This window comes from Mobula hypostoma, chromosome 11, assembly GCF_963921235.1.
Source record: "Mobula hypostoma chromosome 11, sMobHyp1.1, whole genome shotgun sequence".
Lineage (NCBI taxonomy): Eukaryota > Metazoa > Chordata > Chondrichthyes > Myliobatiformes > Myliobatidae > Mobula > Mobula hypostoma.
This window is the reverse complement of record NC_086107.1, coordinates 62,736,105-62,761,338: the sequence shown is the minus strand read 5'-3', so window position 1 is coordinate 62,761,338 and position 25,234 is coordinate 62,736,105. Positions and strand designations below refer to the sequence as shown.

General features: G+C 37.2%; 1 protein-coding gene across 2 annotated transcripts in view; it reads right to left on the bottom strand.

The window, feature by feature from the left end:
* LOC134353793 (plakophilin-3-like) overlaps positions 1 to 25,234 on the bottom strand; it is an 82,696-nt gene that overhangs the window by 26,121 nt on the left and 31,341 nt on the right. For both annotated transcript variants that reach the window (XM_063062180.1, XM_063062181.1), the window contains exons 6-7: positions 13,756 to 13,930; positions 12,961 to 13,078 (exon numbers count right to left, since the gene is read on the bottom strand). In XM_063062180.1, the coding sequence (XP_062918250.1) occupies positions 12,961 to 13,078; positions 13,756 to 13,930 (293 nt within the window). The remainder of the gene's footprint in view (positions 1 to 12,960; positions 13,079 to 13,755; positions 13,931 to 25,234) is intronic.

Here is a 25,234-nt window from a genome sequence, read left to right as displayed (position 1 = left end):
TAAATATGCTTTGTGTATTTGGTTTCAATTCAGAAAATTTTTTGATCTTAATCAATTCGGGTTAGCGATTCCTATTTTAGGTAACATATTTTTTCCTCCCTCTTTTACGGATCGCGCTTTTCAAACCTGGAAGACTAAGGGTATTTTACGGTTTTTGGATTTATTTTTAGATGGTTCCCTTATGTCTTTTGAACAATTATCTAATAAATATAACTTATCAAGAATACATTTTTTTAGATATTTACAAGTTAGAAATTTCCTAAGTACTATACTTTCTTCCTTTCCAATGCTTCCTCCTATATATATTTTAGATTCGATAATTAACCTTAATCCATGTCAGAAAGGTGCATCGACTATGATTTATAATATTATTATGAAACTTAGGAAAGCTCCATTTGATAAGATTAGGGTAGATTGGGAACAGGAATTGGGGCTTACCATTTCTGTGGATGATTGGGGGCAGATTTTACAATTAGTTAATACTTCCTCTATTTGTGCTAAACATTCCCTAATTCAATTTAAAGTGGTGCATAGAGCACATATGTCCAAAGATAAGTTAGCGCGTTTTTACTCGCATATTAATCCTTTCTGTGATAGATGTTCGGGGCAGATAGCCTCTTTAACTCATATGTTTTGGTCTTGCCCTACTTTGGAAACTTTTTGGAGAGATATTTTCAATATTATTTCTAAGGTATTAAATATAGATATCTCTCCTCACCCTATTACTGCTATCTTTGGACTACCTAAAATTTCTAGTAATCTTTCCCCTTCAGCCCGTAGAATGATTGCATTTCTTACTTTAATGGCGAAAAGATGTATTTTACAACATTGGAAAGAGCTTAATGCTCCAACTACCTTTTTTTGGTTTTCTCAGACGATTTTATGTTTGAATCTGGAGAAAATTAGAAGTAACCTTTATGATTCTTCATTTAAATTTGAACAGATTTGGGGACCTTTTATTCGATATTTTCATTTAATGTAATATTTACCCTTCTTGTTTTTTTTCACTGTTTTAATGGAGGTCGGGATTGAGGACGTGATTTTAAGTTTAACTCTGTTTGGTTTCAAGTTAGCCCATTGCTTTGCTTTGCTTTTAGTTAGTTGCACGGTGGGTTTTTTTTTGGGGTTTTTTTTTTCTTTTTTTCCATTGATATATATAAAATCTAGTATACTATTATGTTATCTTGGTTTCTTATGCTTAAATTACATTGTTTGTAGTATTTTCTTTTTGGTATTGTTATCTTTTGGAATTTTATTATACTTTAACATTGTATTAATGTTTATATGGCTTACCTTTTTTGTATACTTACTCAATAAAAAGATTTAAAAAGAAAGAAAGAAAAAACTGTTATAATGGGATGTATGCTGGAAGATCAAATTGATATGGAGAAAGAGAAACAGAAACTGGCAGAGGAATTGTGTAAGTGCAGGGAAGAGTTGGAGAGAGGCAGAAAGGAAAATTGATGGAGCAGGGTCAGTTGAATTTGATCCACTGGTCAATTTCAGGCTTAGTGTGAATGGCTGACAAGAGAAAAGTAAAGAACAGTGTAAAAGGGTGAATATTGAAGTAGAAAAATGGAAAAGTAGTGTCAGGGTTTACAGTCTGCAATGAACATTGTATAAAAATCAGCAGCTGAGGAAAATAAAGACAGTGCTGATCACACCAAGTGTTTAAAACAGATCAAAAAACTACCCAGTCAACTCTCAGCTCAGAGTGTTAACTTTGCAGCTTTTGGTGCGAGGATGACGATGATGGAGATGTCGATTGGCGTACGAGGTGACGCACTATAATAGTGAGGATGATTGGGGGGGGGGGGTGGCTTACCTCCTTATGGATTTTTTCCAAGAGGAGTGAAGCCTTCAACACCCACTGCCTCAGTGGTGCCCACGATAACAGAGTGCTCAGGGGACACCGGAAACAGGGGTACTGATTGTGTCACTATTCTACCCCTTTTGATGTAGCCCAATTAAGTGCTATAGCTACAAATATACCCAAGTGTGGGCTGGGAGCCGATCCTCGATCCTTTCCAGTGCATGCAGCAGCACAGGATAATCCAGTTCAGATAAAGTAGAGAAGTTAACCCTTCTGTGACTAACTTCAGTGTTACCCTCACAGCCCTGCTGGAGGAACAGGCATAAAGCCCGATTTACAGAAAGCGAGATTAGAAGCAGAAGGGACTTAGAGATGACCTGGTGGAGACACGTGCAGATAGCAGAAGGGGAGGACCCCTCTGCATTTGCGATGAAATTGTTGACCATTCCCGCTGCCACCCCCCCCCCCCAAGCGTTTATGCTCTCACTTTAGCCAGTGGAACTTGACTTAACGACAGAGTAGTAACTGGTTGAGGACCTTGATATCACTCGGTACTAAGGAGAACAGAAGAGTGGGTGAAATGTTTGATCCCACACAAGTCCTTAGAAGGATGATACGAGTATGCGGAGAAAAATACCAAGGATAAGGGGAAACAGGGTCCTATAATGGCCACTGAAAAGAAACAAGATGTGCGGGGGAAAAATAAGGGAGACAGGGTTACTATTGGGGTATGCCGCCATCACACTCAATAGCACCACCTATTAGAGGGGGACGTAATTGGAATGCCCATGTTCACCCCGTTGTGAATACCAGATCCCCAGGGAAATGTTCCAAATTGCAGACATGAAGGCCATTTTGCCAGGGACTGCCCACAACCCAGACAGACTGGGACTGGGCAAGCTCCATTGCCACTGGCATGTCAACCATATTACCCACAATGTAACCTCCATTGTAATGTGGCAGATGAAAAGCCACAACTGCATCAGAGTTACCTACGGGGACTCCAAGTACACAATGACAGTGTCAGGCCTCACATAAGTGGGAGTGCACTGCAAAGTAGCGTGGTGTGGCTAGACTCTGTAGAAGCTAGCGTAGGAGGCTGCCCTATAAAATTTCTTAGGGATACAGGAGGCTCTTGAACAGTACTAATCCCATCCATATTCAATGCACCAAGCTGGGAAATACAAGATTCTATAATACAAACTTGCTAACTGCTCAAAATCATATTCTGGAAAATAATTTTGTTAGGAAAGCAGGTCTGAGCTTTGATCTAATTAATTGTATGATTTTGCAGTTTAAACATTGACAGAGAGAAGGTCCCTATTGACATTCCAGTAGGATGATAAGAGAACAGAATGCATACTGTTGGGGGTTGTGAGTTATGGCAGAATATATGAAGGAGGACTTGCAAGCCAGACAATTTGTTCTAGATTGCCAGGTAAAAGTTTGCAAAACAAACAGGACAGTGGCAGGATACAAGGAGAGGTATGTATACTGGGCTCTGATCCAAAACCTCAGAAGTAAATGGATTTCTGAAACAAGCAGAGGCAGGTGTAGAAAGAATTATTCAAATAATTCACCCATATAGCCAATTCAAACATCCAATAGAAGTTGGATTCACCATAGATTACCAGGAATTGAATAGTTATTCCTTTAACTGCCTCTACTGTTGTTTCAAGTCCCAAACCATGATTAAGTAGAACACTACAGCAATGTGATTTATAGTAGTGGATATAAGTAATGGATTTTGATCTATTCCATTGAGAAGAGTATGTTAATATACATTTGCTTTCACTTGGAAAGGACAATAGTATACATGGATGGTTTTGCCGCAAGAATTTCATAATTCACCCTCCATTTTCCATCAATGGCTGGCAAATGGGCTGAAAGCTTTTTCAGCTCCCCAGTGTTTGATTCAATGTGTAGATGATCTACTGTTACAGGCAAAGACCAAAAGGTAGCATTATGGATTACTTAAGGAACTACTGCAACTGTTACAGGAGATGGGTTTGAAGGTTAACCCTAAAAACCCTCAAATCATGAGGCAGCATGTTAGTTACTTGGGAGTGGTCATAACCCCCTGGGAGACAAAAGATGGGTAAACAGCAGGTGGATGTAGTGGCAAGATTACCTCTCCCCACTGATGAGGGGATTGAGGTCGTTTCTCGGTTTGGTGGGGTATTGTAGGGGCCACATAATGGCTTTGTCGCAAAAGCTTACCCATTTATGGAGCTCTTGCAGAAAGATGTTCCATGGGAATGGAAACCAGAACACACTAAGGCAGTTTCAGATCTTAAAACTAGCCTTTCAAAGCAGCTGCTCTTAACCCTTCTGAGCCATTATCTTTGGAGGTTGCTGCCACCAGGAACACAGTATCAGCTGTGTTACTCCAGGAGACACAAACCCTACTGGAGCTAACAATATCTGTATATTGAATGCTTAATCCAGTAGAACAAGGATGAATAACATGTGAGTGTCATCTATTAGCAGTGTTTTGCGCTGTTAAACATTTCACTTATATTACGGGTCTTAATCTACTCACCATTTTAACAGAGCATACTCTAACTTAGCTTTTGCTGGATGGTCATATCAAGAATGGAACAGTCAATCAAACTCAACTAGACCAATGGACATTGCAATAACAGGATCATAATGTCACAGTTAAAAGAGTTAATGGTACAACCATGCTCATTGACAATTTACCTTATCGGGGTGAACCTCGTACTACTGTCACCTGACACTTACAAGTACGGAATGGACAATTCATTCCCATCTTAAAAATCAGGAGAGGAAAATAAAGTCATGCGACCATAAAGTTCCTCTTTAAGGATCATTGTTTATGGATTGTCATCAGTTCAGGATGGAGAGACACCTACAGTATGTGGTATATATGTAGAGGATGATGAAGGAGTAGAGATCAAAAGTGTTGCAATCAAGTTACCTAAAATAATGAGTGCACAGGCAGCAGAGCTTGCTGTTACAGATTTTGGTGTCAGCCTTCCAGACAGACATGCTTCAGGAGCAATCACATACTCAGATAGAATGCAGGTTTGTAATAGTTTGACTGAATACTTACAGTTATGGGAAGCTAGAGGTCAAGTCTCAGCAAATGGTAAACCTTTACCATCAGTACCCTTGTTGAAGGATATATTTGAGAAGGTAAGAGGAAACAGTCGGAGTAAAAAAATTAATGTGCAGGCTACTTAAAGACATCTCCAGAAGGGACCAGGAAGGCCAATGAGTTAACCAAACTAGAATCAAGATGCAGGGTAAAATGGAATCCAGATATAGAGGGGGTGATGACACAGCAACTGGAAGAGTATACCTATAGACTTAGTTTAGGCACAGCAACAGGATCAGGAGTTAGCAAAGGTACAGAGAGGAGAGAATTCTGAAGAGTATGGAAAATATCCAGGAATATAGGCACAGAATGGAATTGTACTTGCCAATGGTAGATTTGTGGTGCAAGAAAGTGAAAGAAACCAGATGACCTATTGGTACCATGGCATTTTTGGGCATCAAGGAACAGTTAGAGCAATGGAAACAAAGAATCCGTGTTGGTGGACAAATATGTGAGGAGATATAGAACATTATTGTCAAAATTACTTGATTTGTGCCCAGTATAACCCAAATAACATCAGCTAGAAAAGCAGTTTTAAGACACACATGCCCAATAAAAGAACCATGGGTTATCTAGCAGATTGTTTTTGTAGAATCTTTACTTCCATCTCTGGGATGACTGAAATATATCTGAATGATAGCAGATACTTTCACCAATTGGAAAGCTTTCCCAACTATAAACAACACTAAGGTTACAGCCAGGATTTTGTTTGAGACTGTTTGGGGCAAGTCTGAGGTTCCCTATCCCATAATAACTGCAATCCAGTGAAAAAATTGAGCAGAAGAACAGGACTTTAAAGACAATATTAAGTAAAATGGCTGAACAGCACAGGTCTCTGTCTTAACCCAATGGCTTTATGAAAATTCTTACCACCAAAGCTTCTTTTATTGGACTTCCATCTTTTAAATTGATAACCAGGAGAGAAATGAGAGGGTTAGAATTCCTGCTTGGGCTAGATTTACCAGAGTCTGAGTATGATGGTATTCTAAAGGACAAATGGATTCAGCAATTAATTGACACTAATAAGGATGCCCATTATGTCACAGCCCATAATATGGGGTGGAGGAAACAGCAGAGTAAAGCTTATTTCGACATGCAAACAACACCTAGGGAGTTGGAAATAGGACAAAAGCTTATGATATGATAAATCAAATTATTGACAGAGTTACTAATGGAACTACTCAATATGCTAAGGATGCGATATGACCTATAACCTCCTTGGTTACTTTCTATAATTGCAGTTAACACGTTACAATTAGAGAACCATAGTGTTCCCAATTGGATTTCAGATGAACAGGTAAAGGAATGGGTTGGTACTAACACCCCAGAGTGTCACGTTGGTGAATACACCTTGACAAATCGCCCCCTTGGAAATTGTAGGAATGGGTCTGGACCACTATTTTGGAGCTGTTCTTCATATTCCCTACCATAGTGACTACCAGATATGCCTATTAAACAAGGTTCATAATGTTGGGAAATATCAAGAGTTTGGATTTTACTTACTAATCCACTTACTTGTGCTATTAAATAGTAAGGATCGACAGAGGCAATGAACTTAGCTTCCTGTTGTCAAAAAGAAGAATATTGTGTTTGTCTGGAGGATTTAATTAAGAATGGGTTAACAGATTGCAAGTTTCTTTCATATGATAATTGCTCTCCAACTATTTTGCCCATCAATAACAGGACATTCTGGAAGTTTACTTTGGCGAATGATGCCATTACACCGTTACACACATTACAAAAAGGGATTTTACTTTGCAGTTTGATTAACTCTTTGTTCTGGTTTTCAACGTTTTGAGGGACTTGGTTTTAGCTGGACATTATTACCTAAACCAGTTGTAAAACCATCTTTTCAACTGAATGTATAGATCAAAGATACTGCTGAGGGCTTACTTAAATATGTACCAACTGCTTTTCCACCCAATGATATTTTACTGCAGAGTAGAATAGAGTTATTAACCATAATGAAGCTATTATTAGATAATGGGATGAATTATCCAAGACTATTAAAGATCATGTGGATTTAGCTAATGAAGGTTTGCAGAATCCACTCTTCTGGAGCAAAGTTTGAAACTGGTGTCTGAATGATAACGTATATCCTTGGATTCATGTTATTGCACATGTTGTTATTGTTCTCCTCCATGTTTGGATTATCCGATGTATTTTCATGTGTTTTTCAAATGCAACATAAACAACTTAAGTGTTTGTGTGCTAAATACCATTCCAAGCCTTTTTGTTGATTTTGTTTGACGTTATACCATGATGTTGTCTTTCAGTATTATGTACCGCTACCTCATTATAATTTTATTAATTGCTGTTAAATGTCTTGATGTATGTTATGAAATTAGGTATATTCTTGTTTCTTTTATGATTTTAAATACACTGGTGTTTTGATATTACTTATTTTAATCTATGTTTTAGTCTATTTTGCTGGTATCTTTATCAGTATTTTTTGATGCAGTCATGAATGCTGATGTCCCTTTTATATTGTATTCACTCACACATATAAATAGTTGTGTGATCTCCAGAAAATTCTGGGGAAGATATTGACAATGAAGGTAGGTTAAAATATCAAACTTTAATGGATCAAGAACAGTAGAAGTAGGCAAAACCAATTCTTTCTTCTTGCCATGTCGTTGAAGGAATGGAGGCTGCCATTTTTTAAAGCTGTTCAGTAACCTCCATTTTGTGAGCTGGCTTGTGAACTGCTTTTGCTCAGGAATAGTTCTATCAAACTGCTTTAAAGTGGACATGGTGATATTCTGATAATCTGCTGAAATGGAGATTATTTCCAAATAAGAAAGTGTGAGGTGTTCTTTGGTATGATAGAACATGCAAGTTTATGAATAGGAGAGTCTTCGGCAGACCTGAGTAAATGAAACCCTAGTAGCTGGCTGATTCAGGACAAAAACATTAATTACAAATTGTCACTTGTAGAAGCACAATAAATTGGTGGTGGTTTAGACTAGAGCCAATGGGAATCTGACTCACTTTAGCCAGATAGGTTAGAGCCAACGAGATCAAAACAACATTTGAACTGATTTGAAAGAGTATAAAAATGAAGGGCTTCAACTCTAAAGTGGGGAGAACTCTGGAGGCTATCTATTGCAAGGAAGACTCCATACCAGGGACTGAGAGTAGAATCAACTGTTTGGCCGACAGGAGATCTCTATTTTGGTGTTGAAATTGGAGTTATCTGAGCTAGTATTTGCTACAGAGGAAACAGAATTCATATTTTAAGATTTTGGCCTGGGGTCAACACAGTTAGATTTATGTTTGTGCAGAGACAATAAAATGCAAATTTTAGTTTAGAGTTGCATAGTGAATTGCCTAACCTAGACCAGTTGATGATTGGTCAACACTATTGTATGTGAAGATCTCAGGAGAGCATCAGTATCTGAAATACTTGCACCAACAATCATTCCACAGTCAAAGTTACTTAGATTACATTTCTTCCCCATTGTTCTGAACAACTAAAGCTCTTGACAATGTCTGCATGTTTTTAATGCATTGAGTTGCTGCCACATGATTGGGACGTGTACAGAAGGGATGGTTTGTACCTGAACTGGAGGGGCACTAATATCCTAGTACAGTGGTTCCCAATCTCTGGGCCGTGGACCGATACACTGCTGCGAAGAATGCAGTGTTGCAGCAGTAGTCGGAATGCACGCAGCACATCTTTAAGAAAAAAGCCGAAATAAACAAGCAAATTAATTAGGTCCCACCCAGCAGTAAATTGCGTCGCCTGATCTGGGCTGACATTTATGAGCCGGGCGGCACCTAATTAATTAGCTTGTTTATTTCAGATTTTTTTCTTAAAGATGTGCTGCATGCATTCCGACTACCGCTGCAACACTGCATTCTTCGCGGCAATGTATCGGTCCACGGCCGGGAGGCTGGGGACCACTGTCCTAGTACAAAGGTTTGCTAGTGCTGCATCTGGGGCATTTAAAGTAGAACAGCAGTGGGATGGAAACCAAAGTGCCAGGACAGATTGTGGAGTGGTTGCAGAGAAGGATGATGTTAAGCACACATACAAAGTCAGGAATCATAAGATTTGAGTATGGTGGGACTAATGTTACGAGCTGTGTATATTTCAATATCAGGAGTAATGTACAAAAGGTGGATGTGCTTTGGGCATGGATCAACATGTGACATTATAGTCTTCAGTGAGGCATGGTTGCTGGCGGCTCAGTATTCTTGGGTTCCATTGTTTTGCATGTGATGGAGCACACAGAAGGAATTAAAGGGGAAGGGGTAGTATTACTAATCAAGGAAAATATCACAGCAGTGCTCAGTCAAGACAGACTGGAGAGATCGTTGTGGACTTCAGAAAGTGCAAGGTGAGGAAACACAAACCAATCCTCAGAGGGAGCACAAGTGGAGAGTGAGCAATTTCACCGTCCTGGGTGTTGATATTTCTGAGAATCCAACCTAGCCCCAGTATATCAATGCAGCTATAAAGGCGGCAAGGCAGCAGGCGGGCGTATTTCATTAGGAGTTTGAGGAGATTTGGTTTGTCACCTAAACTCCTACAGAGAGAGCTGGAGAGCATTCTGTCGAGCTGCATCACCATCTGGTAGGAGGGCTACTGCACAGGATCAAAAGAAGCTACAGAAAGTTGTAAAAATTAGTTTGCTCCATCATGGGTACTAGTCTCTGTGTATCCAAGCCATCCTCAAGAAACGGTGCCTCAGAAAGGTGGCGTCCATTATTAAAGACCCCCATCATCCAGGGCGTGCCCTCTTCACATTGTTCCCATCAGGAAGGAGGCACACACTCAGTGATTCAGAAACAGCTTCTTCCCCTCTGCCATCCAATTCCTAAATGGACATTGGACACTACCTTGTTTTATTATCTCTGTTTTTACACTATTTTTAATTTAACTTTAATATACATATACCTACTGCAATTCTTTTTTTTTCTATATTTATCGTATATTGCATTGTACTTTTGCCGCCAAGTTAAAAAATTTCACGAGATATGCTGGTGATATTAAACCTGATTCTGATCTGATGAGGTGTTAAAGTAGAACTGAGGATAAAAAAGGTATGACCATTTTAATGGAATTGTGTTATAGACCACTCAACAGCCCACAGGCTTCAGAGAAACAAATTTGTAGAGAGATCGCAGACTGCTGCAAGAAGCACAAGTTTGTGATAGTAGGGGATTTTAACTTTCCATATATTGAGTGGAACTCCCGTACTGTAAAAGGGCAAGATGAGAAAGAGCTTGTCAAATGTGTTAAGATGAGTTTCCTTCATCAGTACATAGAAGTCTCAACTAGAGAGGCTGATACTTTGTTTCCCATTAGGGAGTGAGATGAGACAGGTGACAGATGTTTGTGTAGGTGAACACTTTGCATCTAGTGAATAATACCATTAGTTTCCAGGTAATTATGAAAAATTATATGTCTGGTCCTCAGGTTGAGATTCTAAATTCGAGAAAGGCCAATTTTGATGGTATCAGAAAGGATTGAGCAAGTGTGGATTCGGACAGGCTGCTTTTTGGTATAGGTGCCCTTGTTAAGTGGGAAGCCTTCTGAAGTGTAATTTTAAGAGTACAGAGTTTGTATGTTCCTGTCAGAAAAAACGGCAAGAATAACAGGTTTAGGGAACCGTTGTTTGAGCGATGTTGAGGCTCTGATTAAGAAAAAGGATGTGTATAGCTGGTATAGACAAATGAGTACAAAAGATGCAGGAGAACACTTGAGGAAATCAGGAGGGCTAAATGAAGACACCAGGTTGCTCTAGCAGACAAGGTGCAGGAAAATCCTAAGGTTTCCACAGAGATGTATTAAGAGAAAAAGGATAGCAAAAGACAAAATCCTTCCTCTGGAAGATCAGAGTAGTAATCGTGTAGAGCTGATAGAGAAAGGGGAAATCTTAAATTGATTTTATGCATTTGTATTTACTCAGGAGACTACAGATACGAGGAAATCCAGTAGCAAGGTCGTGAACCCTATACAGATTAGAGGAGGTGTTTGCTGTCTTGAGGCAAATTAAGGTGAGTAGCTCCCCAGGGCCTGACAAAGTGTTCTCCCGGAACCTGTGTGAGGCTAGTGCAGAAATTGCAGGAGCGCTAGCACAGATATTTGAAGTATCCTTACATGTGGGTGAGGTGCCAGAGAACTGGAGGATAGCTGATGTTGTTCAGTTATTTAAGATGAGCTCTAAAAATAAGGCAGGAAATTATAGGCCAATGGGCCTGACATGAGTAGTCGGAAAGTCACTGGAAGATATTTGAAGGGACCAGACCTACAAGTACTTGGATAGACAAAGACTGATTAGGAATAGTCAACGTGGCTTTGTGTGTAGTATCTAACCAATCTTATAATGTCTTTCAAGGAAGTTCCCAGGAATATTGAAAAAGACAAGGCAGTGGATGTTGTCCACATGGATTTTAGCAAAGCCTTTGTCAAAGGTCTTGCATAGGAGGCTTGTTCAGAAGGTTCAGTCGCTTGGCATTTAAGATGAGGTAGTACATTGGATTAGACATTGGCTTTGTGGAAGAAGCCAGTGAGTGGTTGTAGATGGTTGCCTCTTCTGACTGAAAGACCGTGACTAATGGAGTGCTGTAGGGATCAGTGCTGGGACCATTGCTTGTCATCAATACCAATGATCTGGATGGCAGGAGTTGGATGTTCTGCTGAAATTGTATAAGAATTTGCTGAAATTGTGAAGCCCAATTTGGAGTATTGTGTTCAGTTTCGATCACATACCTGTAGGAAAGGTGTCAGTAAGAGACAGAAAATCTTCAAGGATATTGCTGGGACTTGGAAGATCTGTTTTATAGGGAAAGCTTGAAAAAGTTTAGGGCTTTGTTCTCTAGAACATAGAAGATTGAGGGGAGATTTTGTTAGAGGTATACACAATTGAGGGGTATAGATAAGGTAAATGCAAGCAGGCTTTTTCCAGATGTTGGGTGAGACTACAAGTAGAGGTTATGGGTTAAGGATGCAAGGTGAAATGTTTACGGGGAACATGAGGGGAAACTTCTTCACTCAGTGGTGAGTGTTGAATGAGCTGTCAGCACAAGTGGTGGATGTGGGTTTAATTCAACATTCCAGAGAAATTTGGATAGGAACATGATAAGAGGGCTATGTCCATGTGCAGGCAGATGGGACTAGGCAGATTAATGTTTGGCACGGACTAGATGGGCTGAATGGCCCATTTCTGTGCTGCAGTACTGTGACTCTTACTCTCTGCCAGCTTCCAATGGGCTTAAAAAAGCAAATCATCACACAAATATCCCAATGTGTTAGATACAAGAATAATTACAAAATTAAAGATGAAATTGAGAAACCAGGGAACTGCAAGCCAATTAGTTTTAGCACTTATTATCAGAAAAATACTGGTCTATAACCAAGAATTCTGTTCTAAACAGCTGAAATTTTCAATTATCAAGGTTGCCAGTTTTTTTAAAAACCTGCAAACTGAAGCCCAATTCCTTGCAAAGTTTAGTAAGCCCAAATGAACATTTTAACATGCAAATTGAGAAGGAATGCTTGTACTTCAGAAGTCATTTACCTCAGGCCTCATAAGAACATTATGGAACAAATGGCAATTATCATGCCAGACTAGGGATCTAATGGACAACAATCCAACTAGCACAAAGTGACTTGTGTCCTGCCAGGATCTACACTGGGGCCACAACTGTTCAATGGTCATCTTCAGCATCACAACAAGTGCCACCTAACAACAAACTTGACATCATCTGCGAGTGATATTAAACCCGATTCTGACCAAGGGCCTTGGGTATGAGCAGAAGTGGGCAGTGCAAAAAGAACAGTAACAGGAAAACTTTACAGCTTACTTCATTACAAAACTCCTTTTCCCAGACTTAAAGTTATTTTATCTAATACATAAATGTTTTTTTAAAAAAGTCCTGATACTGATAAAAGATTCTGAGCTAATGATTACAAGAGATAGTTCTAAGTTCTGACCTGGAATAGATTCGCTTCTGTGACACCCTGCCCAGCTGAAGCATTTGTATGTAAATGTTGGTGAAAGACTCTCTACCCTACCTTATCTGATGTTTGGCCGACATCAAGACAGTGCTGGATATAATAGACTAGCGAGTCCACTAAACCTTTGCATTGTCGCATTTTCTGACGTGTTTCCACTTTTCCGGAGCTTAGATTTCTGTATAAATTGAGATGATTAAAAGCTTTATTCTCCATACTAAAAACAGTGGGAGAAAAGTCATTTCTGAAAACAGAGCAACAATTTTGAATTGCATGAATTAATGATTAACCTCCCTTGTCATAATTCAAAATCACACAATATAAATGGATATTTGAACTTGCATAATTTAGTAGTAATTAATGGCACTCTCATCAAAGACATAGATGTGTCTGTGTCAGATTCCTCTGATTTGCTTCTCCATCTATTTAACTATTTCACCCTTGCAATGCAAGCCAGCTTTCTTCATCGATTTTCATTTAAATAGTTGACACCCAAACTGTTCAAATAAGGATGAGGAAAAACTCTTGCAATTATTTCACAGAAATTGTTACAAAATTTTGTACAGTGGATTGTCAAATACAGGCCAAGTATATTCTAGATTCATGTCCATAACCTCCTTTGACAATCTCTTAATCACAATGCTGAAAAAAAAGACTGCATGGAGGAAAGATTCATTTCGATAGAATGTGAAAACCATGGTATTGACAACCTCTTAGGCCATAGTAGCCAGGGGCTGAGAACAATAGTTTTTGAATTTGAATACTTCTCCAATTTAAGTGATTATTTTAGATGCAAAATGAATTTGTATAATACTAGTAAAGTGGTGATATTTATGCCTTATGCTGAAACATTACCTAATATAGCCAGTTGCATTATAGAAGACATTATCCTCTGAAGGAAGCTGGTTAACAGTCATATTCTTACTCCAGCCCGAGTAAGGAGAAATTATTTCTTCAGTGACATCATCTAATGCCCCATCAGCAAGAGTGTTCTTCAGATCCTCATTGGAAGACAGATTCCACAAAATTCCTAAGGAGACAAATCAATGAAAGAGTAAATTTGTGCAGTATGACACTCCAATTTCCCCAAATCCAGTGGCAGCTGAAATCTAGATAATGAGTCACCAATACACTGAATGGCATTCTTAAATGTTGTATGTAAATCAGTTTTTATAATGGAGCAACTTTCTGCCATCTTATGAAATTAGCACCATTTAGATACAGTACTGTGGGAGATCCATTCTTTAATGGCAGTTTGAGCACAAACTCAGCTCATTTATCCCAGTGAGATATTGGTATCCTGATGCAGCATTTCATCTTCAATGGACCATTGTAACCAATTCCAAAAGGAATTTACAGACATACCAGAAATAACAAGTTTAAGATGTAGCACTTAAACAGCAAATATTAAATTTACCCCCAAGGAATTCATTAACACAGGAGCCTTCCAAAACAATTGCCAGGACAGATTAGAACTTCTATATTTCAGTAGCAGTTACTGATAATCCATCCCATCACTAACAAAGAAAACATTCTTTGGAATGTGTGTTCATATAAACCTCAAGCATGACCTGCTGAACTTGTACTAAATAAAGCATGAAATTATATTATTCCCATATTATGCCCATCTATTTTATTTTCATCCCGAAAAGCACAGCCAATCACTAATGCAAGTGTGCTCATGAAAATGATTTCTTTACAAAGATTCTTTTGGCAGCTAGTGTGCCTTCTTCATGACTGCATTCACGTCTTGGGCCCAGCATTAAGCACAGGAGCAAAAACATCAAGATGTACTGCAACAGGTCAACACTCATAGCTTGGCCTTTTTGCCAATATTTTACCTATGGGATGACTAAATTACATGCAGACTTTTAAAAAAAAGGGAGAATTACAATATTCTCTAGTGGCTCGTGCCTAACATACTGTGGCGAGCATTTGGTCCATAATAACAGATGAGGAAGCTCATTTAACTCAACAACTGCTTTCATTGTGATAAACAGAAACAGACCGGGCACCAGGGAGAAAACCCACTCAGTCACATACAGATGGAAAAGGTGATTACTACACACCCTGGTAACAGTCAGGGTGACCCACAACACACACAAGCAAATAGGAGTATAACCCAAAATAAAATGTAATAATAAATGAACTTGAACATCTCACCATAATCCTGTGAAAGCATTTTAACAGAAGAACAATAAATAGCACTGATCATTCAGAATCCTGTCAATCACGCCCCTTGCTGGAGCGCCACAATACTTAAAATCGTTAGCTGCCAGTTACACCTAAAACTTCACGCACAGATGGAGTCAAATACATTAAGGTAAGTACAATCTGCTTCAAAATCTCCAAATTCATGAATTAACTTGGATCAGGTCAACACGATTAACAGTGGTAATCCAATTACTATGGTCCTCTAAGTCCAGGTGTATCCTTGGAAATCGCTTCTGCACCCTCTCCAGTTTGACAATGTCTTTCAAGTTCAAGTTTGTCATTTAACCACACACATATACAGCTAAGTGAAACAGTGTTATGACAGGATGACCAAAAGATACACAAAAGCGTAGCCTCACTAATGACTTGCATAACTGCAGTATAATATCCCTACTCCTAAACGTGATGTCCTGATTATGACCAACATGCTAAACCTCTTTCACCACGTGGATTACTTGCTTTGCTGCACATTCATTCCCTGGTTCCTGAGTTCCATAACACTCAGCAGTGCCCTGCCATTCACTCCATAGGTGCTCCCTAGCTTTATTGTCAAAAATGCATCACCTCACACTAATCCAAGTTGAAATCCATTTGCCATTCTTCAGCCCATCTCCCTAACTGATAAAGATCTCTTTGCAATTCACCATCACAATATTGTGCTTCACTGTCACAATATCTCCAAAATTTATTATTAGCAAACTTGATAATCACACCATGTACATTCATATCCAAATCATTAACATAAATAATAACAGAGGTCCCAACACTGACCCCTGGAGCACTTTATTAGTCACAGGCGTCCCATCAGAGAATCAACCTCAACTACTGAGTCAATTCTGAATCCACCTCGGTAGCTCGCCCTAAATATCAGATCAGCCTGCCATACAGGACACCACTAGCCTTACTAAAGTCCACAGAAAATGTTCACTGATCCATCTACACCCACCACCTTAGTTACCTCTTCATTAAACACCAATAGTGACCTCTACACTCAAAACGATACAGACTATTCCTGATCAGACCTTTGACTATCCAAGTTATGGTAGATCTTGTCCCTCTGAATTCACTCCAGTAACTCCCCTACAACTGCAGTTAGGCTTACTGCTATGTAGTTCCCTGGACATCTTTCCTACACTTCTTGAACAATGGAACATTAACCACCCACCAATCTTCCGGAACATAACATCTTAATGCTTTACAAGGTTGCAAACTCTTCTTACCTTGTAACATGCAATGGATCCAAGACCACACTAATTATTTTCCTCATTTATTTGACATCCATAAGTAAACACTGAAGAGAAACAGACTTCAAAAATCTTTGCCAGCTCATGCTGCTCAACACATAGGCCTTTAAGAGGACCTAGTCTCTTTCTCGTAACCCTTCCACTGTTAACTTAATCTCTTTGGATCATCCTTAAACAGGCTTGCCTAATTCAGCTCATACTTTCCTTTAGCACTCCTCATTTCTCTCAAACAGTCTTAAATGTTATATTCATTCATACTAAACTTGATGTAAACTTCCTTCTTTTTCCTCACTACAGCCTCAATACTACAAAACATAGGAGCAGAATTAGGCCATTCAGCCCATCAAGTCTTCTCGGCCATTCAATCATGGCTGATATATTATCCCCTTCAACCCCATTCTCCTGCCTTCTCTCAAAAACCTTTGGTTCTTGATTAGTAATGGTGCCAATCAAGCATCGCTTTAAAGGCAGTGGATTCCAGTTAATTGGGACAGATTGGGACTAGTATGTTTTGGCCCAATTAAGTGGTTGTCCCAATTAGCCAAAGTTTTATGAAATCAATTAAAAACGGTTAAAAAAAAGACTGAATTTGTCATTTAACTGAATGACAAATAATGTACTTAAATGCAGTAAAGGAAATTATAACACTAATACTACTGCAGTACTATGAAACTGTGCATTAATTCCTAATAGTCAAGACAGAGGAATTCACTCAGGGTCTGCTGCCGTGTTTTTTTGATTGACTGTAAATGAATAAAATCAGTGCACCTAGTGCAGATAATGGACTCCCTTCATACAATACTTTTGACAATTGAAAATCTTCATTTTCATTGTAACATTTAAGATGATTATACATTCAAGATGATTATATCTTCAAATTCTTTATAGCTCCAAACTTGAAATAATGAAATCACTGATTTTTTGACACAAAAACATGCAACTGATGCCATTAAAAGCTGTTCACTGTAAGTACAGTGTAATATCTAGCAGCCACACAAGTGTACATAACTGACACTAGTTAGAAACTGTTCAGTAACAGTCTCCTGCCTCAATTAAGTGGCATAGTGTCCAAAAATAAATGAGGGGAATCCCAGCAATCTTCTCGATTTGTTTTTGTTCCTTAAACATTGTCCCAAATAAGCAGCTAACCCAATCAACCAGAATCCACTATAAAGTATATCCAAAAACTTGGTCTCCACAGTCATCTCTGGCAACGAATTTCATAGATTAACCACAAACACAAAATACTCTGCAGATGCTGGGGTCAAAGCAACACTCACAACATGCTGGAGGAACTCAGCAGGTCAGGCAGCATCTTTCTTTTTAAATCTTTTTATTAATTTTTCAAAATTATAAACTCAATAACAAAGTTGGTACAAACAGATCGGAAAGATGTTCATCAGCATATATAAAATGAATTTTAAGTAACACTGATATAAAAGACTTCCAAACTCATGAGATTAAACATTAAAAAAATAAAAAGAAAAAAAATAAACAAAAAAAAACCCCAAGGAAAAAAAAACAAAACAGGGCTAGACCAACAGCTTGTATCGGACACGTTCAATAATGTCGTTAACTCCGCTCCTCTCATCATGTAATTTAAGTTTAGAAAAAAAGATTCAGAAAGGTCAGATTACATCATATGAAAATGTTGCATAAAAAGTTTCCAAGTTTCTTCAAATTTAACCGAAGGGTCAAAAATATCACTTCTAATTTTTTCTAAATTTAAACTTAATATGGTTTGAGAAAACCATTGGTATGTAGTTGGAGGATTAGTTTCCTTCCAGTTCAACAAAATAGATCTTCTCGCCATTAAAGTAACAAAAGCTATTATTTGACAGGCTGAAGAAGACAAAGATCTATGTTCTACCATTGGCAATCCAAAGATTGCCGTAATAGGATGGGGTTTTAAATCGAAGCATAGAACTGTTGAAATACTATCAAAAATGTCTTTCCAATATTTTTCCAAAAGAGGATAGGACCAAAACATATGAATTAAAGAAGCCACTTCAGAGTGACATCTATCACAAGTAGGGTTTATATGGGAATAAAAATGAGCTAGTTTATCTTTGGACATATGAGCTCTGTGTACTACTTTAAATTGTACTAAAGTATGTTTAGCACATATAGAAGAGGTACTAACTAATTGAAAAATTTTATCCCATTTCTCTGTAGGTAGGGAAAGTTGAAGTTCCCTTTCCCATTCATTTTTAATTTTATCAGATATATCTGGCTGTAATTTCATAATTATATCAAAAATTATTGCTATTAATCCCTTCTGCAAAGGATTAAAACCTAAAATTTTATCAAGAGTGCCACAAGGATTGGAAGTCGGAAAGGTAGGCAACGTAGTACTTAAAAAATTTATTTGTAAGTATCTAAAAAAAAAACGGGATTTAGGCAAATCAAATTTCTCAGATAACTGCTCAAAAGACATAAAGCAGTTATCCAAAAATAAATCACGAAAACATATTATGCCTTTCATTTTCCATATCAAAAAGGCTTGGTCCATTACCAAAGGTTGGAAAAAAAAAATTAGATATAATAGGACTTGATAACATAAATTCATTCAGGCCAAAAAATTTACGAAATTGAAACCATATTCGCAATGTATGTTTAACTATAGGGTTGAAAATTTGTTTATTCAATTTAAATAGTGCAAAAGGCAATGAAGTTCCTAAAATGGAGGCTAAAGAAAACCCTTGCACAGAATGGCCTTCAAGGTTTACCCAATGTGGGCTTGGAGTTATATTCCAATCTTGTGTCCAAAATATTAAGTATCGGATATTAATTGCCCAGTAGTAAAATCTTAGGACAGGCAATGCCAAAGCACCTTCTTTCTTAGATTCTGTAAGTATTTTTTTTTTACTTAATCTGGGATTTCTATTTTGTCATATACAAGAAGAAATTTTAGAGTCAATAATATCAAGGGACTTCCGGTAGCGCTCATGGAGTGAAGTCGCGTTCTTGACTCGCTCCATTACCTCTGAGTTTTTTCTCTCTATGGTCAGCTATACTTTAATTAACTATTAAGGCATCAATTTTTACAATACTTTGAATTAAACTGAATTCTCTGACAATTGGATGATATTGAGATCGGCTATGTCTAAGAACGGGAAAGACGGCAAGGATGGTAAACCTCCGGTTAAACCGAAAGCTACGGATCTCCCTCCGACTGAATCACCGGTGACTTTGAAAGCGATATCGGAGTTAATTCAGAGGGAAATTTCAACCTCTGTTAGGGAGATGATTCGTACAGAAATTATGGGCTTTGTTAAAGACCTGATTCATACGGAAATCTCAACTAAGTTCCAGAAAATTGCCGATTTAATTGATAAGATGCAAACATGTATTGCGGAACATCAGTCGGCTATATCTGATCTTCAAAAATCCGCGCAACAAAGTGAGCTTAAGATGGGGAAAGTCGAAGAAACAATTAATGTAATGAAGAAGAAACTTGACTTTTTGACTTTTAAAAACTCTGACTTGGAATCTAGAATGCGACGGCAGAATTTACGAATGATTGGCGTCAGGGAAGCCGTGGAAGCTAACAACCCTATGAAATATTTCTCCCAACTTTTAAAAGATGCATTCCCTACTGTATTTCCTGACCAACCACCGCTACTGGATCGTGTTCACAGAATCCCATCATACTCGTCTAGGTCAGATAGACCTAGGCATGTTATCTTACGTTTTCATTACTTTCAAGACAAGGAGAGACTGTTTCGATTCGCTCGATCTAAAGGTTTCATTGATTTTTCGGATCTTAAGTTCCGATTCGTGGAAGATTTCAGTAAACCAATCTGGGACCAACGGGTCCGTTACAGATCCGTGATGTCGGAATTCTATAAGATGGATTTAAGACCAGCGCTGCTGTACCCTGCACGTCTAAGGATTCGCATGTTAGATGGAGCCCTTCGTTTTTTTGATTCTCCATCGGATGCCCAGAGTTATCTGGATCAACTTTCATCTTCAACATCTTAATTGCCTTTTTTTTTTAATTTTCTCCGTCGATCGGAGGCTGTGAATTGGTTGGTTTTAACTTTTCTGTGCCCTATTTGGGCAGAAAAGTTTACTTTCGATTTCTTAATATGGCTGTTAAACTTTCTTTTTAACTGCGTCATTTCTTTCTTTTCCCAGGGGATTCTGGGTGGTTACTTCCCTTTTGTCATCTTACGTATTTCCTGTGCGGCCTTAAATTTTGTAGTTTTTTTAAAAATTTTATTCTGTTTTGCTTTTTATAATCATTTTATGTTAATAATCCTATTTTTTTTGTTGCTGTGTCTATTCATGAGTTTGAGGTTTATTGTGGTTTTTTTTTAATATATACTTTCCGGCTTTTGTTCTGTTCTGTGTGTATTTTAATTGAGCTAACTTTTTTTTACTTATTTTTTTACTGTTTTACAATTAGCTGATCCTTTTCATATTTATACCTTTTTTTTAGGGAGCGTATACCGGAAGTCATGGGGGTAGTTTTAGCGCTTGCTTCTTTCTGGCGGGTCTGCTTTAGATTTCGCCTTGGGGTCTTGGGGTGGGGGGTGGTGGGAGGGGCTTCACGTTTTAGTTTGTTTCTCTTTGGGCTATATACATTATTGAAGTATTGGTTGCGTCCTTTTCCCCGGTATCTTTTGTATGTTCTGTTTCCTCTCCGGGTTTGTGGGTCGCGCCTATTGTCAATCCTCCTTGTTATGGGTTGACTTTAGGATTTATGGAGTCTATTATTAATTTTGTCTCCTGGAATACTAATGGTCTTAATCATCCTATTAAAAGGAAAAAAGTTTTTAAAGTGTTCCGGAGACTTAAAGCACAAATTTTATTTTTACAAGAGACCCATGTACGGAGGGGGGACAGACTACGTTTTTTCAAATTCTGGAAGGGACAACAATTTCATTCGAACTCCAATGCTAAGATTCGAGGCGTCTCTATTTTTATAGACTCCTCAGTTACTTTTATACAACAGGATATTATCTCTGATCCGAATGGTAGATTTTTATTGGTTAGTGGTTTACTATTTAATAAAAAAGTAGTTTTGGTTAATGTTTATGCTCCTAATATGGATTGTCCGGAATTTTATAAATCATTGTTTGATCAGTTTCCGAATTTGAACGAGTTTTCATTGATTTGGGGCGGAGATCTTAATACCTGTTTATCTCCAGCTTTGGACCGTTCGGCTCCTTTACGGACTTTACCTAATAAATCTGCAAATTTGATTAATTTTTTCCTTTCTGATTCTGGGTCGACGGACATTTGGCGTTTTCTGCATCCTCAGGAAAAAGATTTCTCCTTCTTTTCACATGTTCATCATTCCTATTCAAGAATTGATTATTTTTTCATTGATTCTCGTCTCATTCCTTCAGTGATTAAATGTGATTATGATTCTATAACCATTTCGGATCATGCTCCACTTAAGCTTTCTATTAAAATTATGGCCAATATACCAAACAATAGACAATGGCGTTTTAATTCGCTGTTGCTTCAGGACTCGGACTTTGTTAATTTTATGAATGAACAGATTGAGCTTTTTTTTTACAATTAACCATACAGAAGATATTTCGGTTAACACTCTTTGGGACACTTTTAAAGCCTATATTCGGGGTCAGATTATTTCGTATTCCGTTGCTTTGAGGAAGAAACAGAAGCAGGAGGAGATGGCAATTGTGGACAAGATTAAAGAAATTGATAAGAAATATGTTATGGCTCCTTCTGAGGAGCTATACAAACAAAGAACTGAACTTCAAATGGAACACAGTTTACTACTTTCGTCCTCGATTGTAAACCAATTAAAGAAAACAAGAAGTGATTTTTATGCTCACAGTGATAAAATTGGCAAGCTGCTGGCTAATCAATTGAAATCTAATTATGTTAAATCTCAAATCAATCAGATTTATAACCAAAATGATCGATTGATATTGGATCATGTGGGGATTAATCAAACCTTTTGTGATTTTTATTCTTCTTTATATCAATCAGAGTCTCCTCGAGATTCTAAATATATGAATGATTTTTTAGATAAGTTAGACTTCCCTCAGATTTCACAGGATATGTCTTCTTTATTAGATACTTCCATTACAATGGATGAGATTAAGAATATTATTTTTTCTATGAATCTGGGGAAAGCTCCTGGCCCTGATGGGTTTACCGTTGAATTTTATAAATGTTTTGCTTCTTTATTGATTCCTTGGCTCTATAAGGTTTTTGAGGCTTCTTTGAAACTTGGTAAACTTCCGGAATCTTTTAATAGAGCATCAATTTCTTTAATACTAAAGAAGGATAAAGACCCTGCTCAATGTGCATCTTATAGACCAATATCTTTATTAAATGTTGATTCTAAAGTTTTTTCTAAGTTATTAGCAAATAGACTAGAAAAAGTACTTCCTTCTATTATTTCGGAAGACCAAACGGGTTTTATTAAAGGTCGTTACTCTTTTTATAATATTCGTACATTGTTAAATATCGTTTATACTCCCTCACAAAATGTTCCTGAGTGTGTTATTTCTTTAGATGCCGAGAAAGCTTTTGATAGAGTAGAATGGCCTTATTTATTTAAGGTGCTTGAAATGTTTAATTTTAGCTTGAAATTTATATCCTGGATTAAACTGTTATATCACTCCCCTGTAGCCTCGGTTCGTACTAACTCCTTAAACTCACCTTTTTTTCCTCTCTTTCGTGGTACTCGACAAGGCTGTCCTCTTAGTCCCCTATTATTTGATATTGCATTAGAACCTCTTGCAATTGCTATTCGAGAATCTTCAAATATTACTGGGATAACTCGGGGATTAAAGTCCCATAAATTATCACTCTATGCTGATGATTTACTTTTATATATTTCTAATCCTGAGAGATCCATTCCTGCTGTTTTAGAGTTATTAGCACAATTTGGTCTTTTCTCAGGTTATAAATTAAATCTTAGTAAGAGTGAACTTTTTCCGATTAATAAACATCTTCCCTTATATTATAAATTTCCATTTAAATTGATTAATAATTACTTTTCATATCTTGGGATTAAAATTACTTGTAAACATAAAGATTTATTTAAGACTAACTTTTTACCATTAATAGACCATATTACTCAACTTTCATCTAAATGGTTTCCCTTATATTTAACTTTGATTGGTCGTATTAATGCAGTTAAGATGTTTTTTTTGCCAAAATTTTTATATGTGTTTCAGGCATTACCAATTTTCGTTCCTAAATCTTTTTTTGATAAAGTTGACTCTAAAATTTCTTCATTTATTTGGCAGAATAAGAATCCGAGACTGGGTAAAATACATTTACAGAAAGCTAAGAGAGATGGAGGTTTAGCATTACCTAACTTTAGATTTTATTATTGGGCTATTAATATTCGACATATGAAATTTTGGTTACTTGACCGGGACATACTATCTATTCCTAAATGGGTAGCATTGGAATTACAATCTGTTCAGGGTTATACACTTGGTTCTATTTTAGGTTCCTCTCTTCCTTTTGATTCGAAACGCCTTAAGCAGGTCTCTAACCCGATAGTTAAATATGCTTTGCGCATTTGGTTTCAATTCAGAAAATTTTTTGATCTTAATCAATTCGGGTTAGCGATTCCTATTTTAGGTAACATATTTTTTCCTCCCTCTTTTACGGATCGCGCTTTTCAAACTTGGAAGACTAAGGGTATTTTACGGTTTTTGGATTTATTTTTAGATGGTTCCCTTATGTCTTTTGAACAATTATCTAATAAATATAACTTATCAAGAATACATTTTTTTAGATATTTACAAGTTAGAAATTTCCTAAGTACTATACTTTCTTCCTTTCCAATGCTTCCTCCTATATATATTTTAGATTCGATAATTAACCTTAATCCATGTCAGAAAGGTGCATCGGCTATGATTTATAATATTATTATGAAACTTAGGAAAGCTCCATTTGATAAGATTAGGGTAGATTGGGAACAGGAATTGGGGCTTACCATTTCTGTGGATGATTGGGGGCAGATTTTACAATTAGTTAATACTTCCTCTATTTGTGCTAAACATTCCCTAATTCAATTTAAAGTGGTTCATAGAGCACATATGTCCAAAGATAAGTTAGCGCGTTTTTACTCGCATATTAATCCTTTCTGTGATAGATGTTCGGGGCAGATAGCCTCTTTAACTCATATGTTTTGGTCTTGCCCTACTTTGGAAACTTTTTGGAGAGATATTTTCAATATTATTTCTAAGGTATTAAATATAGATATCTCTCCTCACCCTATTACTGCTATCTTTGGACTACCTAAAATTTCTAGTAATCTTTCCCCTTCAGCCCATAGAATGATTGCATTTCTTACTTTAATGGCGAAAAGATGTATTTTACAACATTGGAAAGAGCTTAATGCTCCAACTACCTTTTTTTGGTTTTCTCAGACGATTTTATGTTTGAATCTGGAGAAAATTAGAAGTAACCTTTATGATTCTTCATTTAAATTTGAACAGATTTGGGGACCTTTTATTCGATATTTTCATTTAATGTAATATTTACCCTTCTTGTTTTTTTTTCACTGTTTTAATGGAGGTCGGGATTGAGGACGTGATTTTAAGTTTAACTCTGTTTGGTTTCAAGTTAGCCCATTGCTTTGCTTTGCTTTTAGTTAGTTGCACGGTGGGTTTTTTTTGGGGTTTTTTTTTCTTTTTTTTTTCCATTGATATATATAAAATCTAGTATACTATTATGTTATCTTGGTTTCTTATGCTTAAATTACATTGTTTGTAGTATTTTCTTTTTGGTATTGTTATCTTTTGGAATTTTATTATATTTTAACATTGTATTAATGTTTATATGGCTTACCTTTTTTGTATACTTACTCAATAAAAAGATTTAAAAAGAGAATAATATCAAAAAAAGATTTAGGAATAGAAATCGGT